This window comes from Drosophila teissieri, chromosome 3L (genome assembly GCF_016746235.2).
Source record: "Drosophila teissieri strain GT53w chromosome 3L, Prin_Dtei_1.1, whole genome shotgun sequence".
Lineage (NCBI taxonomy): Eukaryota > Metazoa > Arthropoda > Insecta > Diptera > Drosophilidae > Drosophila > Drosophila teissieri.
This window is the reverse complement of record NC_053031.1, coordinates 16,163,273-16,189,699: the sequence shown is the minus strand read 5'-3', so window position 1 is coordinate 16,189,699 and position 26,427 is coordinate 16,163,273. Positions and strand designations below refer to the sequence as shown.

The 26,427-nt window shown below is 44.2% G+C and overlaps 1 protein-coding gene across 2 annotated transcripts in view; it reads right to left on the bottom strand.

Moving 5' to 3' along the window:
* The window catches only part of LOC122617971 (ecdysone-induced protein 75B, isoforms C/D), a 101,138-nt gene that overhangs the window by 32,422 nt on the left and 42,289 nt on the right, over positions 1 to 26,427 (bottom strand). Inside the window, exons 1-2 of one of the 2 annotated variants that reach the window (XM_043794048.1) lie at positions 14,620 to 15,684; positions 8,946 to 9,034 (exon numbers count right to left, since the gene is read on the bottom strand). In XM_043794048.1, coding sequence (XP_043649983.1) covers positions 8,946 to 9,034; positions 14,620 to 15,346 — 816 coding nt within the window. In that variant the 5' untranslated portion in view covers positions 15,347 to 15,684. Of the gene's footprint in view, positions 1 to 8,945; positions 9,035 to 14,619; positions 15,685 to 26,427 lie in introns of those variants that run through there. The other variant, XM_043794046.1, reaches the window with a different exon arrangement.

Sequence of the window (26,427 nt, the reverse complement as noted above, 5' to 3'; positions counted from 1 at the left end):
CCAGCGAAATTATAAGCCAGCCACATTGTGAGCAGGGCGAGAGATAAAATTCTATGCGGGGCAGGGCAAATTCGAGATTACTCATACGCCGCGTTGACCAGGCCAAAACTGCCTGTTCCACATTAAATGCCATAAAAATAGTGGCACCCGAGGGGCGGGCCGGCCACACTGCATACACACTCATACACATTCATAGAATTTGTGACGGAAATGAGTTGGTGCCATTTGGCATGCCCCCAACCCACGAGGGGCGGGGAAGGGGGATGGCAGTGCACACGCATGCAATGAAAGCGCGTGCAACGACTACGAAATCAGTGGAGTAGAGGGGGAAAATGGAAAATTCGAGGTGGTTCGAGGGGGCGGGGCCACTCTGCTGGCCCGTTGCTGATGTTTTTTGGCCTGCAGCACACAGCCGGGTTGCATAATTATCATGCAACATGCGGCAGTCGGCAATCGGCGTGGAGTGCCTGAGATTTGTGGCCAAAACAAAACGTTGTTTAACGCCTGAGAGGGTTTTGGCCTCAGCGCCCCCCACTTTTCCAGCGGGCAAGGCGGAAAGGGGGGCGGTGATAGGCTTAGTCACGCACTTTACGCACAATTTTCCACGGGTCGGAGTCAAGAGTTTCCAATAAAATACAAAAGCGGGCTTAGGCTGTGGAAGTGAGGCGTAATAAAAGTCATTTTGGGCGGTTAAATCTGAACATAAATCAGCGAAGATGGGAAATATTTTATTGGGAAGTTTTGTAAGCGTTATAATGGGCATATAAATCAAATATTTATTAAATAAAGTGGACGGGGATGTAAAATAGGCTTAGGAAGTAAGTAAGAACTGCAAAGAACATCTAGCTCTTATTAAAAAATATGAATTATGACCACTATAGTCTCTGATATCTGTTCATCTATTAATTTCAAATGTAGCTATTTCTTTGAATATATTACTCATATCATTGCCTAATAATACTAGAGCTCTAAGTACTTGAGCAGCCGACAACTCCTCGATCCGCCCTCCAACTCCTTAACTGATTGCCCATTTCGTGCCCCCGCACCCCCCTCGCTTTCCCAGGCTACTTTGTGGTCTGCCCGTGGGCCTTGGCTGCCCGGCAACTGGAAACTCACAGCGAAACGTGCGTGGCATGACCATTGCTATCAAAACCTGGCCAAAACAGTGAGTGGGAAGGGGCACTATAGGTGGGGTGAGGGGGGAGAGGTGGAAAGGTGGGGAACCCAGGGCAGCAGCTGCGCTACTGGGAGGCAGTTGGAGCGGTCTTTGACCGCGGCCAGTAACCGTTAGGTAGCCAGGTAGCCAGGTAGCCAGAAGGATTACGAGCCGCGGCGCAACGTTTGGCCGCTTGTGCGAGGTTAGTGCACAAGCGGCGGGAAAAATGAAATAAAAACCAGAAAATAAAGAAAAAAGCAACAGAGGCAGCGAAATCAGTTAAAGCTAAACGCCTGCCGGCCAGTTGCAAGGTTTTTCATTTTCTTTGTGCCTCTTTTTCGACTACCTAACAGCAAACCGTTGCGAACTTCATTCCCCATTCGCTTCGCGTGCTCAACAAACTTGCATTGTTACTACCGCGGATTCCGATTCCGATTCGGATTCGGATTCGGATTGAATTGGATTGCAGTGGACTGTTTAACTGGAGATTGGAGGTTGGAGGTGGGCTTTTGGCTGTGGGGCATGCTTCGTGCTGCTTATCGCGCCTCGAAATGCGGCGGGCACATAAATCAATTAGTTGGGGAGGAAGGGCGCACATTTTGTTTTAGGGATAATTGAAGGCCTGTGCAGGGCGGTACTTACAATACAATACAATACAATAGTGGGTAATTGAGCGGAGTGAATCAAAATCAAAAGCTTACCTGCAAAGGAAAGAAGAAATTGGTTAGCTAAAATGTTGTACCACTTGGTAGGCTACTTAGACTAAGCTACTCCTACTGTTTAAAGTATCTATCTTGTAGAAGGGTTTGATTTACCTTCCATATAGTTAATTACCTGCAACTAAAGTAAGCTGCAAATGCTAAGCCCTAATAGGCCCAACCCCGAAACATAAATACCAATCACTTGCCGCCGAATTTCCCATGCCAAAAGTTCAATTAAACAAGCAAATTAAGTCGTACCAACAATGCTATGCTCCCTTAAACTTAATTGCAACCCAAAGAACGATTCCCTTGGCAGGCAATTAACGAATCGTGAGCCATTCCCACGCCACGCTATCCTGGCCAAGATGGCACGCCCCTCACACACACACACAGGCCACATACACACATAAACACATCAGCACATAAACACATAAATAAGGCGCTCTTAATTATTGGCCAAGTCAAGGCGAAAACGGAGCGCGCAGAAACCACATAAAACTGTCAACGGCAAAATGTCAGATGGATTTTTGACTTATGACATAAGACAATTATAGCCAAGGTGCAGCCGCCGAGCATTGAACCCGCTAGCTGCCGATGTTGCAGTTGCAGCAACATCTAGACCTGCCTGCCCCTACTTGCCACTCGCCACTTGCAACATGTGATCGGGGTTCGCGTCTCGGCTAGCGCGGGTTTTTCCGCGCGAAAAGTGCATTCAACCCGGGCTGACGTCAACGTTTTGGCTTGGCAAAGAAAGCAGAGTCAATGCACTTTGTTGCAACTACTCAGCCTTTCTCCCCCTTCCCCCTCTCTCTCTCTTTCTCTCGCTGTCTCGCTCTCTTCTCAGCGCTCTGCGAGTTGCGGTACTTTCATTGCTCACACAGCTAGCAAAAATAAAGCAAAGCTGCAGAAAAACTCGTTGCGTTTGTGGCAAGTTCGTTGACGTTCTGTTCTTCTGCCCCTCTGCGTGTGTGTGTGTGCGAGTGTGTGTGCGAGTGTTCTAGAATGTTGCCAACCAACTGGGAAATTTCCAGCTAGATTGCAGCGGAGAAAGAGAAAGCAACAGCTAGTGCATGTGCATGTGCAACATGTAGCAAGTAGCAAGCCAAACAAAAAGGCTGGCCAAATGTGACATCGCATGGCAAGCGATTACGCAACAGAAGTTCAGTTCTGCACAGAGTGTGGGAAAATAGAACATTTGGTTTTTTAAATCAATGTGAGTTAAATATATCAAAGGAGTACTTTAAAAACATTAATCTTATGACATTTATTGCCTGAAATGCTAAGGCGCAAGAACGTGTCATAATTTATGGGGGTTTCATTTGTTTGCCAGAGTTATAATTTGCCGAATATTTCTGCCTAATATTTCAACTTTTCAATTAGTCGTAAACCGAGGCCATCCTTGAACACTTCAAGCTGTGCCTCCTCCTTTGGGCCCACAAATGCCAGTCTAAACAAACACAATATTTTGGGCCATCAGCAGAAGGAGCAGAAGAAGCAGAAGGAGCAGCAGCTGTGGAAAAGTGAAACAAGCTGAGCCGCAAGCCAAACAGCACCCCCGAAACCGAAAAAGGGGTAAGTAACCTCGAGTGAAAGCAGAGACTTTTGCCAAGAACTCGAGGCGGGTGAAAAGCGCGGCACGTGGAACGTGGCACGTGGCACGAGAGTCGGGGCGAACGACTTTTAACTGGGTCAGCAAAAGTGGCTGCTGTCCTCCACTTTGGGGGTGGTTCAGGTATAGGTGGTATATATACATACATATATATTCAGCTATATCTGTGTTTGCTCAGCCACTCAAGCAAACACTCACACTCACACAGGCTCGCCTTGCATTTTACTATCGCTCGTAACAGAAGGGAGCAAAAAATTGCATTTGGCACAGCTCGTAGTGGAGTTGCAGTTGCAGCTGCTGTTGCAGTGGCAGTGGCAGTTGCACGTTCTCTTTGCCGAAACAGATAAGGCCAAAGCCCAAAGGCTGGTGGTGGTGGGCGTGGCAGCAGCATTAATTCGCTCGCCATTTGATTCTGATTTCAGCGTTAATTACTCATTCGCCGGGGCAAGTAAACGAATTCGATTTGGCCTTGGCTGGGCATATTCACTAGTCGAGTAATAGTCGAGAATAATTAGTCATTTGCATTTTAATGGCCGTTTTAAGTGCGCCTCTGTGTTCTCGGCAGCTTTATATCGCTGTTTCGAATTGCACAATATTTTCGGAGGGAAATGCTGTTTTTAAGAACTTTGCTCAACCTTGCATAAAACCATTTCGAATAGCTTTGTAATGCTTTTATGTGACCCAAATCCTTTCGCTTACTTATTTTTCTGAACTAGAATGTGTTACTAAACACATTTTAATTTGTTATTTAAATATAAAACAATTTCGCGTTCGGCAGCGCACTCTCAAAAGCTCGCAGCTACAAGACGAGCAACCTGGCATACTTCGTTGCATACTTTTGTGCTTGAAAAGCGCACAGCTCGATCGTAAGGTAGACACCTGCCGCTAGATGGCGCCAATAGCCTGTGTAGACACAGATGTAAAATGTATATAAGTGCGCAATGTAAAATATTCGGATGATCTGACTGCGAACATTTGATGGTGAATCAAACTAAATCTTAATGACAAAATAAAATGATTTTAGTGCAAAACCATAAGTCCCTGAAATATACTTCGACTTTACTACGCTAAGTATGTCCTATTTTAAAGAGAGCCAGAGAAAGAGAGAGTGTTTACCAGGTATATAATATGCCAGGATTATTGTTCGCTAATTTGACATATCTACTATCTTTCTAGCACAGGGAATCGCCGTCTTTGAGCTGCCGTGTAACCCAAATAGGCTGAGGTTGTTGACCCAATTTCTGCAAGGTGCATTGAACTGCTTGTGGGCAGAAATGCGGAGCACAAAACGTCACTGGCGATGCGTAAGCGAAAGAGAAAGAGAACGAGAACGAAAAAGAGAGTGGGAGAGTGTTTTTGCATCGTTCATTTTGCACGAGTGTTGGTTGCCATAGTTGTAAAGTGGAAATGTGTGGGAAATCTGGAGCTTCGTTTTAGCACAGTTATGCGGTTGAAAAGGAAGCAAAGCGAATGAAGAAATTGTTCATATCCACTAATAAAGCATTTTCCATAAATAAATATGGCTCTTAGTGTGAAATTGAAATTATTACATTATCTTAGGGTCTCTGAATTAGAAGAACTTCAATTTTAGACAAAGGAGCAACATTTTAATAATAAAGATATATTAAAAACTTGGCTAAATACTAGTTCCAATTAAAGTTAAATGTTTAAAGCGAAACACTTTTAACAATTCGAAAAAAGCAACATTTTTGTGTAGCTGCATCCAATCTAAGACCCATTTGAAAAGGAAATGCATTTTCTAGAAATTTCCCTGGAGAGGCGCAACCTAAATAGGAATAAATAGCGCCTCCCACCCCAACTCCTCATTCCCGTCCCCGTCCCCGTTCTCCTTCTTCCCTCTCCTTTTCGTTTTTTTCACCCTCGCCACACCTCGGGCTCACTCACACTCGCACACACACATTCACACAAACTCACGCCTAGACGATTTCATGCAACGCTGCGTCGCGGTCGGCGTCGCTGCCGACGGCGACTGCGACTGCAGTCAGTCGTTCAAGTGCATTTCAGAGCATTAACCTTTGTGCCTCTGTGTGAGTGCTGTGTGTCCTAGCCCAACAATCAGAATCCGAATCACCGCTCTCTTACTCTCTCTCTCTCTCTGCTGTTTTCCCTGGCTTTTCCTTTTGGTTTCCCAATTTGAAGTGCAGGCAAGTGAAAAACCTCGAAAGCCAAATGAGAATGAGAATTGAGGTCTCCCGTGATAAAATCTTGGGAATGACCAAATTATGGGTATAAAGTATCTTTCTCCCCTGATAAGACCATCCAAATGAAATGTCTTCTGTTTATTTGGGGAGTTTGCTTTTCTTCCCTTCTTCTTGCCTTTCTTTCTTCGAGATTATCAAGTGCATTTGGTGTTTGCTCATACAACAATCATTATCTGATGAGTGCCCTGAAATTGGTGCAGGTTAGGGTCTATGAAAAGTTAGAATCATCGGTGGAGGGGGTAAGGAAGGGGGGTGGAGAAGAAGGAGGAGGAGGCTAATAAGCCGCTCCACATATAAATATAATAATACTACAATTGCTATGCCCAACATTTACTGATTATTACGCTCTCTCTCTCTCGATTAAATGCAATGAAAATCCGCCGAGAGAGCGCGAGAGTAAGGCTCTCTTCTTTCTCCGCCTCTCCCTCCGCTGCTTTCGCGTGGCCTATGCTGCGTACGCTGCTTCTGTTTCTGCTTTGACATTGAACGAGTTCATTCACATTTGCTGCACGCACACAGCTGCAGCGCCACTCACACAGATACTCGCACGAAAAACTACACGAAGCATACACAACAACTGCCGAGGCGAAATGGAAACAGAAAAATAAAACGAGAGCCACAACCAGAGGCAGCAAAAAAATGAAGAAAAAGGAAAAAATAACACACAAAACTGTATGCCTGAGTGTGGGTAAATAAATAAATATGCTAAATAATGTGGAAGGAATAACAAACAAGTTAGATAATAGGCCCAGAATCAGAAATAAAGAAAGCTGACCACCACCACGAAAAGTCCCCCGGCATTTTATTGGAAATTAACATCCATTTGACTATTCCTCTTCGCACGCTCCTTCGTCGTGGTCCCTCAAAAAACATATAAATAATATCACCTGCCCTCTATTATTTTTTTAGTTACGAAATCGGGAATTGGGTCATTAAGGCAGCAGGCAAGCAATGTGTGAAACTAGTTGGCCAAGGATAATGGAGTGGGGAGCAGAGGTGTGAGTCTGTTACCCATTTTCGGTTCTGCTCTAGAAGAAGGTATCTATGTATATTCTGACTAGCTGTCCCAAGGTGTCGAGCTACAGTGAATAAGTCTTTTAATAAGTCTTTCATTTCGTGTATAACTCTCAATGCAGAAATGAAGAATAAGCCCAATTAGTAACATATATCATGAAAATGCAATAATGGATATATTTTTTAAAAGTTTGTGCAACACCAAAGTTGTAGTTCTCACCTTGAAAGAAACCCAAGCCTAAGAAACCTATAAATATACTACATGCTCGTTGTCAAACCTTTTCCGCCATAATTAATCAGCGCGTAGAACCCTTAAGCGGCTCTAAAACTATGTATGAAATACGACCAAGAACAAACGAGTTCCAAATAGAGTCTCGGTGGCCAGGTCGCCAAATGAGTCAGTTGGCAACGAATGAAGTCATTCGTCAAGCTCGAAACGCAAAAAGCTCTAAAACAAAAAGGGAAACACGAAATCCAAGAATCTGTCTCTGAAATAGAGGTCAATAGACAAGACGAAGGTCCACCGCGCAGATCAGGTAGGCACACCAGTCCGAAATCGCAGCCACAAATGGACGGGGCGGAAATATCAGCCAAAATCAAGCCGCCGCACCACGCGGCGTATGAGCAATGCGCGAAACTGGCTTCCTCAAAGGCGGCGAGCGAGATGGCAACATGCGTGTGAGCTGGAGGGAGCGAGAGGGAGCGAGAGGGCGTCTGTGGGATAACCTTGAACTTCAAAAAAAGGCGCGAGGGAAGCACAAATTCGTAGGCCTACCTATTCGGTTAAGCATATATTTACATTCACATAATAATCATATAAATTAGCACACAACAAAAGAAGTTCCAAGAAATTTGAAAGGCCGAACAAACTGGTCCAAAGTCAATGAACCTCTGCCTCTTCCTTTGCAGATCAGCTCGAGGTGGACATACAGTGGACATTCTACAAGTTAAATAAAACATTTATCTATAAGGTTTCAGATTAGAAATGGTATATGTTTCTTGTAAGTAAAACTAGAGCGAGCTCAACAGTTTTTTCCTACAAAATTGAATTAGTTTGAACTATTTTCCTACCAGCTTTGTCTTCCTCCTAAGCGTGTCAGTAGCGGAGGGATCACTGTGCTGATAATGTAATATTTTAGCAACGTTTGAAATTTCAGACGCGCAGACAGTTTAAGCTTTCGAGGCAAAAGCAAATACAAGGACCGCCAAGGGCCAGACGTCCAGAAAGGGACGGCAGATGAGGTGAGGGAGCGAGAAAGAGAACGAGAACGAGAACGAGAAGGAACCTCGGCTGGCTGTTAACCCAATTCAAGGACGTCATTGAGACATTAAACCCGACTCGCTGGCCGAACCCCGAGTGCCGGCGAATATAAGGGAATAGGGCAAACTACTTTGCCAAGGTTGTGCAGAGTGGATGTAGTGATGATCGCGTGACACGATCCCCTCGTGAAGCTCGCCCCGATTGAGATGCCTTCATGCGAGACACTCATCTCTGGGATGAAGGGAACAATCACTGGAACGATCACTGGACTCTGTCCAGAGCCGCAACTCTTTGGGCGAATGAACTGGCCGGCATTTTCAATGTCACAGACGACAAAGGGCGGCAACGCAGGCTTTAAAAGCAGCAGGAGCCCAAGGAGAACACTGCACAAAATATTGCAAACTTTTAAATATATTTCCCTAACCTTCAACTTGGCTTAGCTTAGCTTTACGCCTAGCTATATTGTATCAAGCAAAATAAACTTTATTTAAATCCAATTTGTATATATTGAAAGAAAGTATGATCCTTATCGCATTGCATTGATCGCCAATTTGATGTTGCAGTGCAGAATGAAAAGAATCGCTCACAAAGGCAGATTTGAAGGTTTCGTTCTGGTTTGGTGGTTGCTTTATTTTATTTTTTTACTTTCTGTGTCTCATTTGTTGTGCCCAGGACCGTGTTGTTGTACATTTTGATTTATTTTATTGCGACGCAATTTAATGCAAGGACAATTCGCCAGACGACGCAGGTTTTTGTGAAGGGCATTGGGCCTGTTGCTGGCAGAAAAACAACCCTGCCAGCGTGTGTAATTCCTGATCCCTTTTTTCCCTGCCAAGGAGGTCAATCGAGTTCAATGTCAGAGCCGAAGCTTGGTGGTTGGGCATCACGTTGCACGTGGCGAGCACACTTTTGAATTGCCACCCCCGCGGCACAGACAACCCCTCTGTTCCCACATCAAAGGATGAATTTCTCGCGAACTTACCTTGCAACCCTCGCAGGAATGCACGCCGTAATGGAAACCGGAGGCCTTATCCCCGCAAACGCGACACAGCACTGTGGTGCCATCGAATTCTGCAAAGAGAAGATGGCAATTTGCGATTAATACCCGGAAAATAGCATAAAAGATACTGAAATGTGGAGCTATGATGGGGTAATTGTGTTGGAAAATGAATTTCACAGTATTGAATATATAAAAGGGGAACACATTATGTTTCTTTTAAAGTATCTTTCTATATTTGTTAATTGTGTCTGTAAGTAATTGTAAGTTTTAAGGAATCCAAAAAATATTAGAATAAATGTATTATCCTAGGGAGGAGCCATTGAACAACTTTCATTATCACTTACATTTCATTATCGCACACCATAAACAACCAGAAGAAAGTGGACGTAATACTTTCTTCAAATAAAGACGACGCAATGCCAATGCCAAGACGAAGAAAGCAGCAAAACGAAATGGGCGAGACCACAAAAACTTGTTGCTGAACTTGAGCTCGTTCTTGGCCAGAGAAATGTTACGTAACTTTCACCGGCGCGCAGGTAAACAAGAAAGGAAGCAGGCGATCAGACCAGAAGAAAGTAAACAAGAGAGAGAGCACAAGAGCAGCAGAGAATGAGCGGCGGAGAAAGACTTTCTTTTGGGCGGAAACAAGTTCTGGCGGCCGAGAGAAAGACTTTCTTTAAACAGGTTTTGTTTTGGTTCCTTCTTCATGTTGAGGAAGCTCCAAAGAAAGTCTTTCTCTCTCCAGTAGAATATCTCCCCCTCTCTCTCTCGTTCGTATCTCATTTTCTTCATGAGTACTTCCTCTTTTTCTCTAGCAATCAGACGCGCCACGCTTTGTAAACAATTGTAAATGGCAAACAATGTTCATGATCTTCACGCTGCCATGGCCATCATCATCATGATCATGAGCAACTTGTATCTGTATCTGTATCTGTTACTTGCGTTTTGCTATTTCTGTGCCACACTCACACACACACACACAGCAGCATCTACACGGCTGCAATGCCGACAAGTTCACTGACATTTCGCTGTGCAGATCGTTGCACTTTTGCATCGTGTAGCCACAACAAAAAACAGGCTGCGAGGAGGAAAGAAGGAAAGGGGTTGCGTGTTGCACTGATCTCCGGCACGCCACTGACTGAGTTTGCCTCAAGTTTCCAGACCGAAAGATCGCTGCATGCTGATAGCTGATACATTTGCGTTCAACAAAGAGTGCAGATGCGTGGTGGTCTACATTTATGTTTGCCAACTAATTAACCTGCACATGAAGGGGTCTGTAAATTACACCACACGAATTCTACGATCAAATAAGATACAAAAGATATATAATCTCCAATTGATTTTGATTTTAGAACAAGATCATTTACCAGTCCGTCGTATCTGCTAGTCACTCAAATAGGAAGCAAAACACGAAAACATCTCATTCATAAGCGCGTGTCTTCCTTATAGATAAAGATACAAAACTATCTGTAGGACAAGCAGCCGCAATTGAAGTTCTTATCGCGGAGGAAAGCTAAAAAAGGTGAACAACAATCACAGCTGGCATGTTTATTTGAACTTGAAAAGAACCATCCCACATTTTGTCTTTATTCAATAAAATATTGTGCTTGTGTTCGGACTTCCTTTGTGTTGTGATTGTTTTTGTATTTTGGGGATCGTTTGTTGTTGTTTTTTTTGGGGAATTTCGTGGCACACATTTAAAAATAATTCATCGCGGGCGTTAAGAGAATAAAGAATGCCACGTACTGTTCCTATCTCCCTCGGACTCTGTCTGTGTTCCTATATTTTTTCCTAATTCGGAACCCATTTGAATTCAGAATCGCTTGGCTTACGTCATTGGCACATTGTGATTTATATAAATTTAGTTTTTTTTTTGGCAAGACCTTGCATTTGTAATAGATTCGCTCACGGATTACCAAAATTCGCTGTTCTGTAAACAAAGGCAGCAAGGTCAGTTCTCCTCCCTATCGCTGTCTCGTTCCTGGCCCCTCCTTGCCCTCTCTTTCTCCTCCTCTATCGCTGTCTCATCGCCTTGGGAACTCTGAGTGAGTGTTTGGTTCGCTAATCGGCGACACGTGTAACGCCTGATAAATATTATTCTGTTTTTTTCGGTGTAACAATAACCCACATGAGGAAGGGAATAGTTGATAGTTCCCTATGATTAGGGCAGGTGTTCTAGTCGAGCTTTTCTTCGCAGTGATTCAGAGGAATATGAAGTCTATAAAAGTTGAGTTTTATAGTTTTTACTGTCTACATCGGATTTAAACTGTGTGATTCAGACGGACAAGAATTTTAATAACATTTAAAATATGCTTGAAAAGTTTAACAATTGCTTATTTTTATTATAAATCGGCGATCTGTGGAATTCTAGCTAACTGAATAATCAGACTGCCAAATCCATGGGAATTATCTAATACGCACCGCTCACACGCACACCAGTGCGCGCAGGCGACCTTGAAAGTTTCATTCACTCCACACGCACACAGATGCGGCGAGGGGCGGGGGTTTGGGGGCGGGGGGTGTCTGCCTGCGAAGAGGTGGAACGGGCACTATCAGCGAAATGCTAGAAATAAGCCAAACAAATGGCAGCTCCCCTCACAAAAACACACACCCCACAAAAAAAAGCACGCACACTCACAGTCAAATTTTCGACTACTCAAAATATTTATTAACACAAGAGGGAGAGAGCGAGAGGGAGGATCGCAGAAGATAGAGAGCGAGAGATATTGCCATATTGCCAATGTTCTGTCTCTGCGTCTGTGTGGGTAACTCACAGAAAAAAAACTACTAAATTAAAATTTGACATTGAAATTTTTGCCGCTCTCGCTCGCTCTCTTTCGCGCTCAATCAATAAAAGTTTTGCGCGTGCAGGAGGGAGCGAGAGGGGGCGAGAGAAGCGTTCTCGCTCTGCCCACAAACTTCAATGCGGAAATGTTCGGACAGGTTTTTCGGTGTTTCGGCGTTTCGCTTTTTCAGTTGCCTTATTTTAGCGCCAGTTCAATGTATCGTTCAATAAAGTCGAGAATCAAAAAAAAAAATTTTATTCAACTTTTTCGTCAAGTTCAAAAAACGCCACTGAGGTCAGCCCAAAATGAGGGATACACCTTGTAAAGTGGGCGCGTTTTAGTCACCTTCGCTGCGAACTCATTGAATTAACAACTGCCGCCTAAAATTGCTATTATGCAATGAGATATTTTCTGTTTTTTCTGTTATTTTTTGTTTATGACGGGACTGGGAATTAATGACCTCCCAATGAAACAGAATTTTTTGAAAAATGCCTTGCGCTGAGTGCATTGATCTGCTTTCGAGTGCCTTGTACTTTTTGGGGAATTCGTGAATTTATTGAACTTCTCGGGGTTACTGATCGAAGGCGTGGGAACGTTTGCTTATTGCAAAATGAAAGTATTTAAAATTGTTAAACTCAACATCAACAAAAAAACCTTTAAAAATACTTGCATCTTAGCTGTCCACACCAATTAGCCAAAAGTAAAAGTCCCCTAAAAATGGGCAAACAAATTATTGGCCCACAAATAAATTGCAACAAGAAACACAAAATTCGTTACTTTCGATTTGCCGATGCTTTTCACTTTCAGGTCTTTGGCCGCTTAATAAATTTCTAAAATGCACAAATAATTGTGCCAATAAAAATAAACACGATCGCACCGAAAATCAACTAAAATGAAAATAAAAATCAAATAAAATAATACAAATAAAAATCGAATAGGCTAAACTTTCCAAGTGAGCAAAAGTTCAAGAGCCGCCTACGATATTCGAAAAGCGCCTGCGAAAAGCGAAGTAAGAAAAAAATGAAGCACAAGACAAATAAATTGCGGAGAGCAATGGTGGCAAGGCGAACTTTTCTTTTGGACAATTGTAGCGTTGCAGCTTGACTTTCACCGACATTCGAAAGGGGCGGAGGGGCGCGGGGGGTGGTGGCACAGTGGAGTCATTAACCCGCTGCTATGTAAAAATGTCAAAGAGACTTAGACCCGGTTTTGTATTTATTTTTTCATTTTCATTTTCTTTCTTTTATTTTTTTTTTTTGTTGCCCGTAAATTGGCCGCGCATGCGCAGTCGCCGCGGTGAAAAGTGAATTTGGCTCTGACTTTGGCCAAGTCAAGCTGCAGTTGGCTTTTCACTTTCGTTTGGCTGCAATTGAAACGCGAAACTTGGCAAGCGGATGCACATCGACCCGGCCAAAAGCGAGCAAAAACACCAACTAATTCATTTGCGAATGCGAAAAGAAATCAAACGCTATAGCGATCTACCGATCCAACGATCCGCAATCCACAGGGTAGCAATGAACTTGGAAACCGACTTTGTCATCGCGCCATCTCTTTCGCCCAGTTTTTCACTTAGTGAAATGCAATGCCAACCAACACACAAACGCATAAATAAATACCGGTGGCATGGGGAAAACACACACTTTTGCTAAGTAAAGCAAATAATGGCAACGGCAGTGGGTGAGCAATGGTGGGGGATTGGAAATTGGAGACATAATCGAGACACATATAAATATCGTTTGGTTTTCACTTTCGGCTCGACTCTCCTGCCAGTAAGTGTGAAATTCAATTTATTCGAGGCGTGTTGCGGCTTAAGCCGTGAATATGGGTATCACACATTTATTGGGACTTTTACGTATGTTATAAAATCATAATGATTAAGCCTCAAAATCTCACATATTTACATGTTTATATATGAATATGATTATGAGGCATATGAAATGTACCTTAATTCGCATAAGAAGCACACCAATTTCTTCCATGGCCTTTAACACCTTGGGATCTCCTGACCCCAAGACCTCAAATAATCCCCGTCTACTTATTTCAAAATCCATTAAAAAAGATTGAACGACAATCAATAAGTTCCCTCTATAGGAAGAACTACCTTGACTCGATATATTGACTCGAATCTCTATGCGGACTCGAACCGGTTGCTCATAAGTGCATTAACTTCCTTTAGTCATAAAACAAAAGCCTGACATTGCCACTACAGTTATAATTTCGGTGGAACAAAAAAATGATAAATAAATAAAGTGAGAAAACCCGATGGCGAGCGCTCAAGTTAATTGAACTTACTTGAACTCGGTGCTTAAACAGTAAATGATTTCGGATGCGGAACGACCTTGGTGACTGAAACTGACTCGACTCGACTCGACTAAACGGCGATCAACGCACTGATATAGATAATGGCGTTGATAATGATGGTCACACGATTGCTGGACATGCGTGACGTCACAGTAATTTGATCGGGCGCCACCTCGCAAATTTCCGCCTTGCCAGGCCAATATTCCAATATTCCAAATGCTAATTGGCGGGGGAAGGTCAAAATCGAATCAGATCGGTAAACACGAGATCGGATTTTCTCTCTCGGTCCGGTCGAATATACTTCATATTTTTTTTAGATATAGTATGTATACCGGCGTTTTATGGTTTGCATACCTTTGGTTTTCAAGGTTTCTCGTTCCGGCGAAACGGAAGCCAAGCATAAGAGTGCTTTACCTAACGAGATCAATACGGGTTTCTTATTGGAATTCTGATTCAAATAAGCTTAAGTGTGCTCAAGAACAGTCACGTATTGTATTCCTTCCTAACTTTAATCTATATCCTGGGATACATCCAGTAATCCCGATTTATTACTATCTCAAAGAACTCACCTATGTTGAGTTCTGGTTCCCCCTTCACCGAACTAGCCACAGTTGTATCCATAACTGGGTAGGACTTGATGTACTCCGGAGTCTGGGGCCGCGAGTCCGCCGGCACCACCGCAATGCCGCCCGGGTGGTGCAGACTGGCCTGCGGATATCCGTGCGGATACATCGCATGCGGATGTGGGTGGTGCTGCAGGTGATGTTGCTGCTGCTGCTGTTGTGGCTGATGTTCCTGTTGTGGGTGGTGGTGGGGCAGGGACTCAAAGTGCTGGGGCATTTGCTGCTGCTGTGGTTGTTGCTGCTGCTGCTGCTGCTGCTGCATTACCACTGTGGGAGCATCGGTGGTGCTGACGGCACTCGATTTGCTGACAAAGATCACGCCGCTGTGGGGCAGCTTGACGGAGGAGTTGGGAGAATTCGAAGAACTGGCCATGGTCACACCTGTGGGTGGCACAGTATCCAGATCTGTGACAGGTGCTACCAGGCTCCTGAATTCCGGACTGTAGCTCTGGGCCATGCCCAGTTTGCTGTTGTGCTGGTAGTACGCCGAAACGCTGGTGTTTGGCGGCAGTTTCAGGGCATTTTCCAGGTGGGAACGACCTGTTACGCCCAAAATGGGTGGTGCTGTGGTGCTGGGCTGCTCTGGAGCTGGTGGTGCGAGCATGCTGGCACTAACTGTGCTGCAGATCACAGAAGTCTTGGCGCTATCTGAACTGTCCGCGGACATTAACATTTTGCTTGCTTGGGGGTTTTGGCAACACTTTTCAGGGGCAATAGATTTTTGGAATATTTCTTGCAAATTTTTCAATTGAAATTTCCAGCCTTAGGCATAGTTTTGGTTTTTGCAGCACTGGTAAGATATTATTTTATCCTTCGCATTGAAGCTGTGTATCTTTGTATCTTTTTTGAAGCTCTACTTGGGCCAAGTTTACATGTTTTATTCACACTGTTAAAAACTATTGGAATCACTCTATGGGTTATCCTTTTCAAGGCGCACTCACTACACTGCTAAAAACTCGCGACTCAAAGTAGATCGAACGAAACGAATCGAAACGAAGCGAAGCGAGGCAAACGAAACGAAACGGAACAAGCGGAGCCGACGATCTGCGCGCTGCGAGTGGCAGTTAGTCAATGAAAGGAAAATCAACATTCGCGGCGGATCTTGTTCAGTTTTTTCGGCCAGCCGAGCGTCGACGTCGGCGCTCTCCGCGTCGCGCTCTCTCGCACTTGAAACATGTGCTGCCAGCCACCCAGCGAGTGCGAGCGGGAGAGCGCGATCCCACAGATACGGCGGTTATGGGCAGACCAGTTCATGAACTTGCTGTGTGCTCTTGAATGCTTATGGTTATGTTTATGCTCTCTTATTTAGATAATAATCTAACATAAATTTGTTGCCAAATGGTTCGCTTTCGGCGTATTTACTAGTAAGTGAGAGATTAGATAATGGAACATACTTTATCAAGCACTTCATGAACTGATTTCAGGAAATGGGGCCCCGCATAAACGCACAATAGTAGTGGTGTGAGCCAGCGAGGGTGAACAACAGCTGTGAGAGAAACACATGTCGCTCGAGCGGAGAGCCAAAAAGAGTCCAATCCACCCCCTCACCCCCTCACAATACCCTTCCCGCACACGCTCTGAAAAACCCCTTGGATGGAGTTCAATAAAACTTCGACGGAGTGAAAATTTATGAAATTACATGCAATTAAAAATTATATCACTCACAGTAATGAAGAGTTCGGATCCGATCCGCGCATAGGATCGTTGACACTCAGTCGTTGACACTGGGCGGAACACATGTAAATCAAATATTTACACGGCCAAGAGGCAATAAACCCCGCTGAATGCTGAATAAACTTCGCCTAGGTCAATGCTAAATTGATTTCCTGGATCGCTGAGCCACGTGTGGTTGAGTTAGGAGGCCCCCGATAACCCCTCCGCACCCCTCCCTGCCCCAACGCCAACACCACCAACCCACATCACACACCCCACATTTGACCCATTCAAGGCTAGACACTCGCCGTCTCACTCGTCCGTTCCAAAAATAATCTTTGACTGAGTTTTCCTTGTTTCCATTTCAATTTTTCTTCTTTTCGGCACATTTGTCGGCGGGGGAAAATTTAACACATTTTCCTCGGCAGGCGGGAGGGTTTTGTTTTTCTTTTTGGAATACGACATGTTTTCCTCCAAACAAAAACAGAAAGATATTCCTATTTTCTCAATCTTTATGGGGGTATTTTTGTGGGAATGTGGAAATTGTTTTGGATAAATTAGCTGTTAATACCCCTGTTTATTGAACGAAATTGACAATGCATCTAACACTAGTTGTATATATGTACATAGGGGAGGAAGTAACACTAAGACGATCTCTAGCTATCTTCAATTGCCATCTTGATAATGAGCAGATTGCTTGAGAACTACTGGGTGCACAGAACTTCCATTGACTGTATATGGTACAAATGCGGATCACGCTTATTTTAGATTGCCACCCACCTCCGTCACCCTTGAATCGAGTCTCTAATTACCTTTATCCCTCGGCTCTTCGATCACTTTCACATCGGTTTGCTGACGTTTATCGGCATCGGCCACCGGACTCCGTAATCAGAGACTCGAGCGGCATAATAATAACAACAAAAGCACATTTTCCTTCAGCCGCCAGACCCAAACAAAAATAAACATTGAACTTCCTTATTAATGCAATTTCAATAATGACAACAGTCCAAGGCAGCTCAAGAGTCAAGTCCCCGGATCCGCGAGTTCGAGTCTGGAGATGGGATGCATATACATGTAGTATGGTGTATAAACGAGCAGACAAAACGAAAGTGGAACCTCCGAGGAGTTCAGATCCCCAGCCGGGGGTTCAAGTGGGGGTCAAGTTCAATGAGGGTGAACTCTCCAAAAAAATGTATTATTATCAATATTCGGGAGCTGCTATTCTCTTTTATTAGTCTTCAAGGGACTCTGAAGTACGTCTGCGTTGCATGAAATATACTCGTATATACATTTTCTTATCAGCATCATGGGAATGCCCGACTGACTGAATTTACATTTTCGTCTAAAAGCAAAGGGGACAGGCCCTCTCTCTCTAATTTGAATATTACGTTCTTAATGATTCATGGTTTATCTGTTATGATATAGGTATTGGAAAATTCCATCTTTTAACGATGTGATTGGAGACTGGTGATTCGAACCACCAACCTGACCACGTTTCTAATGACTACATTTTTCTGCCAATTTCCAGAGAGTTTCGCCATGTCATGATCTGGCCCGCGATCACTGCTCGCGATCGTGGGGCGAGTGAACTCCTTGGAAATGTCATTGGCTTTCTCCCCCATCCATTCCCACCCCCATCTCCATCTCCATGCCCATCCCCATCCCCATCCCCATCCCCATCCCCATCCCGAGTTGTATCTCGTCGCTCTCCCGTTTTATGTTGCGAATTTCAGTCCGTTTATCAGTATCAGTATGGTGTGTGGTGTATGGTGTATGGTATATGAGGCCTGGCTGGCTGTTACTTAGTCACTTAGTCACGACAGCTGGATCAAAGTACTCCGATAAAGAAGTGTCCCTGACGCAAAACTCGCCTTCAACTCTCCGGCGAACGGCGTATGGCGTACGGCGTACAATTGACCGATAAATTGAGAATGAGGGCCGCACGCACATGCCAGAGAAATGGATCAGTGTGTGCGGCATCAAATTTATATTATTTTACTTATTTTATTGTGCTACGAGCACGATAATCATTGACAACTGTTAATCGGTTGACGAGAGGTTGAAGGCTCTCATGCTACATGCTACTGTGATACGAGCTCCCCTGATCAAGTTGAACGACTCTTTTATAAATGTTTCCTTGTGCACTTTGTCGCTGGATTTAATTTGCCAAAAAACTCGAACTCGCCATTGCGGGGGTAAAGTAAATACGATAAAAAAATAAATAAAAATGAAAAGAAACTTCCCCGATAAGTTGTTAACAATTTGGGCAAGTAGATTTCAGAACTCCGAAACCAGTTTCGAATTGCGTAACTCCCCATTCTGTCTGTCTGTCTGTCTATCCGTCTATCCGTCTATCGCTCTTTGGTTTATCTATGTGTTTGAGTATCTGTATCTATATAATTAACGCACAATGAGAAGGTGCGTGAGTCCGTCCGTCTATCCGTCCGTCCGCGTTCATGAACTCGGTCAATTTGAAGGCCAACCATTTTGCGGCTTACGCATTGAAAATGTGTGTATTCCGTCTGTGTTTTGTTGTTTTTTCCCTTTTTTTTCGTTTCAGCTCTGCCGAATTTTTTCATAGTGATTTTTCGTACTCGAGCAATTTAATTTTTTTGCGTGGCTTCTTTTTTCCGGCACTGTTGTTCTGGTAGGATTGTGTCGTTGATTACGCATACTTTTTGGGCCCGTTCATGATGTCATGGCGAAGGGGCGCTGGGTACAAGAACGATCCCAATGTATGCATGATATGTATTCTGAAGGTTGCCCCCAGTGGAGGAGACAAGGCACCCTAACCCTATCGCGATCGAAATCGGCGCCAAAATTGGGCTGGCAAAAATATCAGATTTGATACTACACAGCAAAAGTATCTTAATAGCTCAGATACGATAAAAAAGTTATACAATTTCAGTTTGTTTGTATAGATATGCGCTTTATGGTTGGGATTATACATTTCTACCAAGGCTCTTCACAAGTATAGTGCAATAATAGGAAATCTTATCGCAGGGTTCCACGTAACATTTCACTATTGTGTCGCTTTCCCAGACAGTTTCCCCTTCGATTACCAGGTAACTCCCATACTAACCCCTGTAAGTACAGTACAACCCCCTTAAGTTCCTCACCCACGTGTAAAAGTGGTATACCCTGCACTACGTAATATTTTTGGGGCAGAGCCTATGCCATAATGGTCACTAATCAGGCCGTGTGTGTGAGAATTACGAGTACAGTGGAACAACATGCGCCTTATCGACGTAACCAGCGAGCAAACTTAAATAATAATAATAAACCCTCACACACACACTAATGCCGAGGCAGTGACAGTTAGTCTCTTATCGGTGAGTCTTTGTTATCAGCGTCGAAACCGAAATGAAGGTCAGCAGCACAAATTCCTCGGCCCAGAGTGCTCTTATCTCTGTTCCTATATGTCCGTCTCGCTTCCACTCTCTATCTGCGTCTCGCTCTGTGCGCTTTGTTCCTCCGCGTCACTTTTCCAAATACCCTTTACAAGGAGGGTACCATGCATATTTATATATATTTTGTTTAAATGTTTAAATGCTTAAATTTCGAGCGTATGTATGGAAATACATATTCTTTTTGAATAATAATATAAGGGTATATTTCGTATGAAAAATACTTCTTGACTCAGAACCATATATGTATGTTGCCCATGTTGTTCGTGATAAAAATAACTAATAGAACAAGTAACAGTGTGTGGGTGGTGAGGGGGCAGCGGGTGCACAGGTGTGCTTATCAGCAGTTGATTTCTATTTATTCCGGACTCGCTGTATTTTCGTAGTTTTCGCAAAAGGTTAAGATTCGATAAGGGTTTTCAAGGTCCACGACAGCTGATAGTTCGGGTACAGTTACATAATCTATGCAATGCTTTCCCTGCCCACGCTTTTTATTAGCCAAGGTCGTCAGCATTTTCGCCCATGCTGGTGTGGTGCTTTATGTGTCTTTATCGCGGGTTGGGAACTGCCAAATTCTAAATAATATAGCCACATCTTGACCATGGCCTGGTCTCAGTTTGTTGAACTGCTTTCCTCCATTTCGCTGCCACTTCCTCTTGTTTGCACGAACCGAGCAATAGTTATTAGTTTTTGTTTGCTGCATAAACAATTGGAGCCGAGTGCCAAAAAATATCAAAGGAACGATATGTGTTTAGACTTGCAAAATTTCCATGCGTTGTGAAAAGTTCACGAATGCTAAGCGGAAGGTCGAGAGGTCAAGCTTTGAAGTATATTGAACTGGAGAAAATATTATATTCAATAATATTCAAAATGTACTTTCTTTAAATCAAATAAAAATAAATTTTGCAACCAGTACTAACTTGTATTTTCCATTTAGCCTGATCTGCGGACTTTCCTGGTTGCCGCTTCAAGGAATTTTCCAGAAAATGCTCCACAGCTCGATGCTCCACAGCATTTTCCATTTCCCCATTAAATCCTGTATACATTTTCCACTCCCTCTCGGTTCTTTTCTGGTTCTGGGATTGTACTTGAACTCGTTTCTAGACCTCGTCTTCTGCGGCTGCCTCTGGTTTATCTGCTTCGCTAGAGATTCGAGTCGGTTCTTTTCGGTGGTTTTCTAATGCGGCGAGGCGGCCTCAGCTTTTCCCATTTTCCACTTCCCATTGTTATTGCCTGTCGACATGCAAGGGCAGGAAACGCATTGCCTTATCGGCGCAGGGCGGGGTGCAGTGGAAATTAATCAAAAGTGCCTTGGGGCAGACGCCTCCACTTCAGCGATCCATCCGACGCGATGCGATGATCACTCAACTCAACTCAACTCGAACTCAAACTCGAACCTCGACTCGCTTCAATCAAGGCGCATTGAACGTTCAATGATCTATCCCAATAGCAACGCGCTCATGCCCGGCTTTAAAAAGTGAACTCGACATTGAAAAAAAATATAAAACCGACACACACACACACACACACAAAGCAGGCCACATCGATGGTTACATAGACCCACCAGCAAGACAGGGAAAAGTGGAGCAAAGGGATGGACGTTTGAAGTACCCTCTAAGAAGTTATACAACAGAACACAATATTTATTTTATGCTAGTCTTCAGCTTGGTAAAAGTTGTTAGGAAGATTTTGCATCTTTAATATCATTTGAGAGGAATAGGATTTTATTTATACCCTGGCTTATAACAATATAAGTGGGATTTGGATGAAATTAGTTCCTATGTCTAAACAAACTTAACTTAAGCATTTGCTCTTTTAAAAATAATACATTTGTGTCCCCTTAGTAGGCAAAACAAAAGTTCACCGTCTCAATGTTCTACCTTAAAAGGTACAAGCCAATGGGTGGACCATACTACCCCATAGGAAAAGGGTACCACCGACGTTGGCGTAGAAAAAGAGAGCCATGGAAAGAGATAGAGCGTGCGGCGAGCGAAAGAGAGAGCTGAATCTGTGTGAAGTTCAAAGCCACTGCACCGAGGCTGAGATTGCCACGATCCCCTCCCCCAAGCCTCCAATGCCCCCCATTCCCCCCCGCTGCCCCCCATGCCAGCCACTTTCCAGCGATGTTGATGTAGGTTCGTTTCGGTTGGCATTGTTTTTCTTCTCTCCTCTGGGGAGGCTGCACTTTTGCTTTCCCGCTGCACAGATTTTCGCCGCCGCTGTGTGTGTGTGTGTGTGTGTGTGTGTGGATCTTCGGATTTTTCCACTCGCAGCGGATCGCTCATTGAGGGTCTTTAACCCTTCGGGCAGTGCAATGCACTTTTCCCCCCCACCGCCTCTCGCACCCCCCATCCCCTATCTCTTTGCCGACCGTACGTCTTGTGTGCAATTTTTTTCTTCTTGCACATTCTTCTCTGGTCGCCGTGGCTTTCGCATTCGCAGTCGCAGTTGCATTCGCATTGGTATCTATGCCTAGTTGCGTGCATTGACTCCACACACAGATACGCACGCACACAGCCAACTGGAAACTGCAGCGGGGTGGGCGGGGGAATGGCTTTACGACTGCTTACAGTTTTGTAACTGTTATTGAGGGTTACTCGCACTCCAGTAATGCCGCCAAACTGTGGAGTTGCACTTTCGAATATTATTCATATGATTACAAATTATACGATTAAGGCGTCTAATGGCGATTCCGATGGCATGTGGTTATTTCAATCTTTTCAATTGGCATACTTAAAGTAGTTGAATTTACTTAGCTTAGTTGATGATACATATGTAATAATAAGCATAATAATTACTTTGTCAAATGGAATTTATTTAAAAGCATTTGTATTTTTCAGATCTTATATTTGGCATATATAAGCTTATATCTTGTAGCATTTTATAGCTTCAAGCCCTGTTTTGGTGGGAAAATAGCCAGGCCAACAGCTTCGCATTCGCACCCCGCAGCTGCAGTTTTAGTTCTGCCCCACTCCCCTCCTCCCCCCTCCTCCCCCCTCCGATCGTGCTTAGTTTGTCTGATAAGCTGCGCAGTTTATTGACTTGTCTCGTGGCCTCTCGCTCTAACGCGCGCCACGCATGCGCACAGTTGGCCAAGTTGAATGCACTTTTGGCCATGTTTTGCGAAAATTGGTAATTGCCGCACGTGCTTTCTACGATTATGCCAGAGACACAAAACCTTAACCCGGGCTATCTCTCCTTTCCTTTCTTTTCCCAATCAACCTCTATCTCTCCCATCTATCCGCATTTTCCACTACTGATGTTTAATTGGCAATTTGCACTTGGTCGGCTCGCTGGTAATAAGCACTTGCACAGGCCTTGAATTATGGCTCTGCATTCGATATACAGATAGATTCGAACGGTAGTTGATTGGGATAGATACTTGGACACTTGGTAACAGAGATACACAGATGCCTAATGGCCCACCAGAGGGTTCAGATATGGCGCAGAATTTCATATTAAGCGATGATTTATGAATGACTGGAAGGCTAAAATGGTGGCTTAGTCTTTTATATACTGAAGAGGAAGAAAAATGGTATAGGATTGGTAGAGGAAACTTATTATCAATAAAATAAAAATGAAACATGAAGTAGTTCAATACATTTCATAACAATTTTATGTCGGATATGAATTAATCATGTCATGTATTGATGTACGACCTTACATTGCTTGTATATTCTTTAAACTCCAAATGATTTGACCAGCTCTTGATGAGAACTTCGGAGCCAAGTCAGAAAGATCTCGACTTAGAAACCCTTTCAGTCTCTACCCTTTCTCTGTAACGAATCTCTTTTCTTTGGGCGCTAAGCCTTCGCCACTTCGCCACTTGACCAAATCGAATCGGGCTGGGGAGCCAACGAGCCGAAAGGAAACCGATCAAACCACATTATTTGATCAAACCACTTTTTGGTCAATAGGCTGGCAGCTGCCGCAGACCGTGGCATAAAAACAGCGCACACAGATTGATATCTCAGTCGGTAATAAGTGCAGAAAAGCCATAAAAATAACATACAAACCCAAACAAAAAAAATACGAAAAGAAAAGAAAACAAACTCAAGAACAACGAAAATCAAAAGTCAGGCACAGGCACAGAATGTATATACTATATAAACCGATGTATATTTGGCAACGTAATAAGATTATGCGATATATGCGATATATGGCGGGTAAGATGAAACTTGGACTTGGACTTGGACTTGACTCCAGTGGAGAAACAATTCGTGCGAAAGTGAATGACCTCCATTAACCGAAGACTTCGGTTGTCTTCTGTAGAATTGTGCGTTCTTCGCCGCCGCGTCTTCTCACTTCTTACTTCTCATTTCTCACTTCTCACTTCTCGTTTCTTTCGGAAATTCGCAACCCTTTTTGGCTGTCTCTCTGCGCTTTTTGGCCTTAGCATAATAATTAGTGAGACAAAAAGAATATACGGGTATACGAGTATAATGAGAAACTGGGTTCCTGGACGAAGAGAGTACCCGAAATTGGTCTGTGGCTCGGTTCGTCGGGGAATTTGAAACCTGTTTGAGCACCAGCACATACGCCTCAAACGTGTTTAGCATAATTTTTTCGTATCGCTTTTTTTCTGCGCCTGCTGACTGATAATTTATGAATGCGATGCGATGTGATGCGATGAGCGCCAGTGCCCCCTTCCCCCGCAAGCACAAGGAAGTGGAGTTTAATGTACTATCTGGCGGTCATAGAACACGCCTGAAAGGTATTGCCGTGTGGAGCGGTGGAGCTGTGGATGGAATCAGGTGGCAAATCGATAGCCTAGCGCTTCTGGTTTCTGATTAGATTATGGCCAAGCAGGAAGAGGCGAGAGGTCGAGAGACCCTTGGGGCTTTTGAGGTCGAGCGGTTGGAACTCCGACGACCACGATTATCACGAGCAGTCAAGGCAGTTCAGGGGGTTCGCTGATCGCTGATCGCTGATCGCTGGAGGAGAAGGGCGGGTGACAAGTTGATCGGCAGGCGATTAGTGAGGCAGTGGGTTTGGATCGGCAATGCGAGGAATTCGCATAGAATGTAGAATTCTGCTCATCGCTCAGCCAGAAGAATGCTCTGGAAACCTTGACGCTTCATCCGGTTTGCCAAATACGATACAACCAATCGGGGCAGATAACAAGTATTTATATTTTCACCCAGAAGAGTGTACCTGTTTAGGAAACTGAAATCAATAGTGATTTTTAATAGCTTCAGGTGTTGTTTATATTTATTTGCGAAACATGTTTAAATGGCAAATTAAAGCTGTTCTCTTCAGGGAACCCAGTTATATTCGAGCACTTGAACCAAAGATATCTTCTATCCACCAACTGAACGCCCGACTGGGGGATCTTCCCCCAATTACCTGCTCGGTGCCCAGGTCGCATTCCCCGACGCCCCACGTCCCCCTGGACTTGCGATCGGTGGTGCGGTGCCAGGCACAGAAGTCAAACACCCCGACAACCAGTGTCGAGATTGTTCAGAGAGTTCGTTATACTATGGCAGTGCATTGGCGCTTTCTACCACATGCACCCCCCTCCACCTGCCCCCCATTTTCCACCAGTCGGTTTCCCCTTTGCTGCCAGCGATCGCATGCAAAATAGCGCGAAAAAACTGGTATGCAACTGCAATTTGCCGGGGAAGGGGTCGCAAGGGGGGAAGGGGGTAGACGTCAGCTGATGACGCTGCCAAGTCAAAGAGAAACCCCGTCCACGATCGCCCCACCTGCACCCCCTTTGGCAATTCCCATCCATGATTCAGTATGCGGTGAGTGTTGTTGACTCGGTCGACGATCGCAGGTCGCTGCACTGCCTTCCCCTCTCACTGCGATATGCCATACCCCTCTCGCTCTGCGCTGCACTGCAAGAAAATTATATTCAAGCAATTTAAGCCATACCAATTGGCTAGCTCATATGAAGTGCATAGTTAGTGCACACGAATGTAATACACAGTTTAGCTATGTTGCATATATTTCATCTACTTAAATTCAAAACGTCTTTTGTTTTGTTTTCAGTGCACTAAAACTCATTGGAGCATTCGAGTGAGTTTGGTGGGCAACTATGCTAGTGATACACAGCAGCAAATTGGAACTGGGAACTTGCAACTTGCAACGGGCGACTAGCAACTAGCAACTAGCAACATGCAGCATGCAACGACTGCCACGAAAGTTGACTGACACCTCGATGGCAGGACTTTAACCCACAGCAACCCAAACAAAGTGAAAATGCTGTTCGGAGTCGAAGTTGAAACAGGGAAATTGGGAAAAAGGGGGGAGCGGTGCATTTTCCACGTGTTGCACGAACAACGGCGCAAAATTGGCTTAGTTGCATATTTTTGTGAAAGTTTTTTTCGGCATTTTCTTCGATGGTTTTTTGATAGTAATTTATAGTTTATTAACTTTATGGACCGAGTGCATTGACTGGAAATTCATGTGGGGGCGCAGGAAAATCTGCGGCACTCTCTTGCGTTTTTCTTCTTTTGGAGGTCATTCATATGCCGTGGGTGGCAGTGAAAGTCGGCTAACGCTGGACAGGATTGATGGGTTGACTGACTTGTGGGCAGCTGGAAAAAGTGGAGCCTAATGGCATCGTAAAAGGGAGAGCAAATGAGCGGAATGCCATGTGGGTGGTTGCCAAGTGGGTGTGGAAATGAAGGTGAGATCTGCAGTCCCTGTATAAAAAGTATGATAAGGGAGAAATCAGACAAGGATGTAA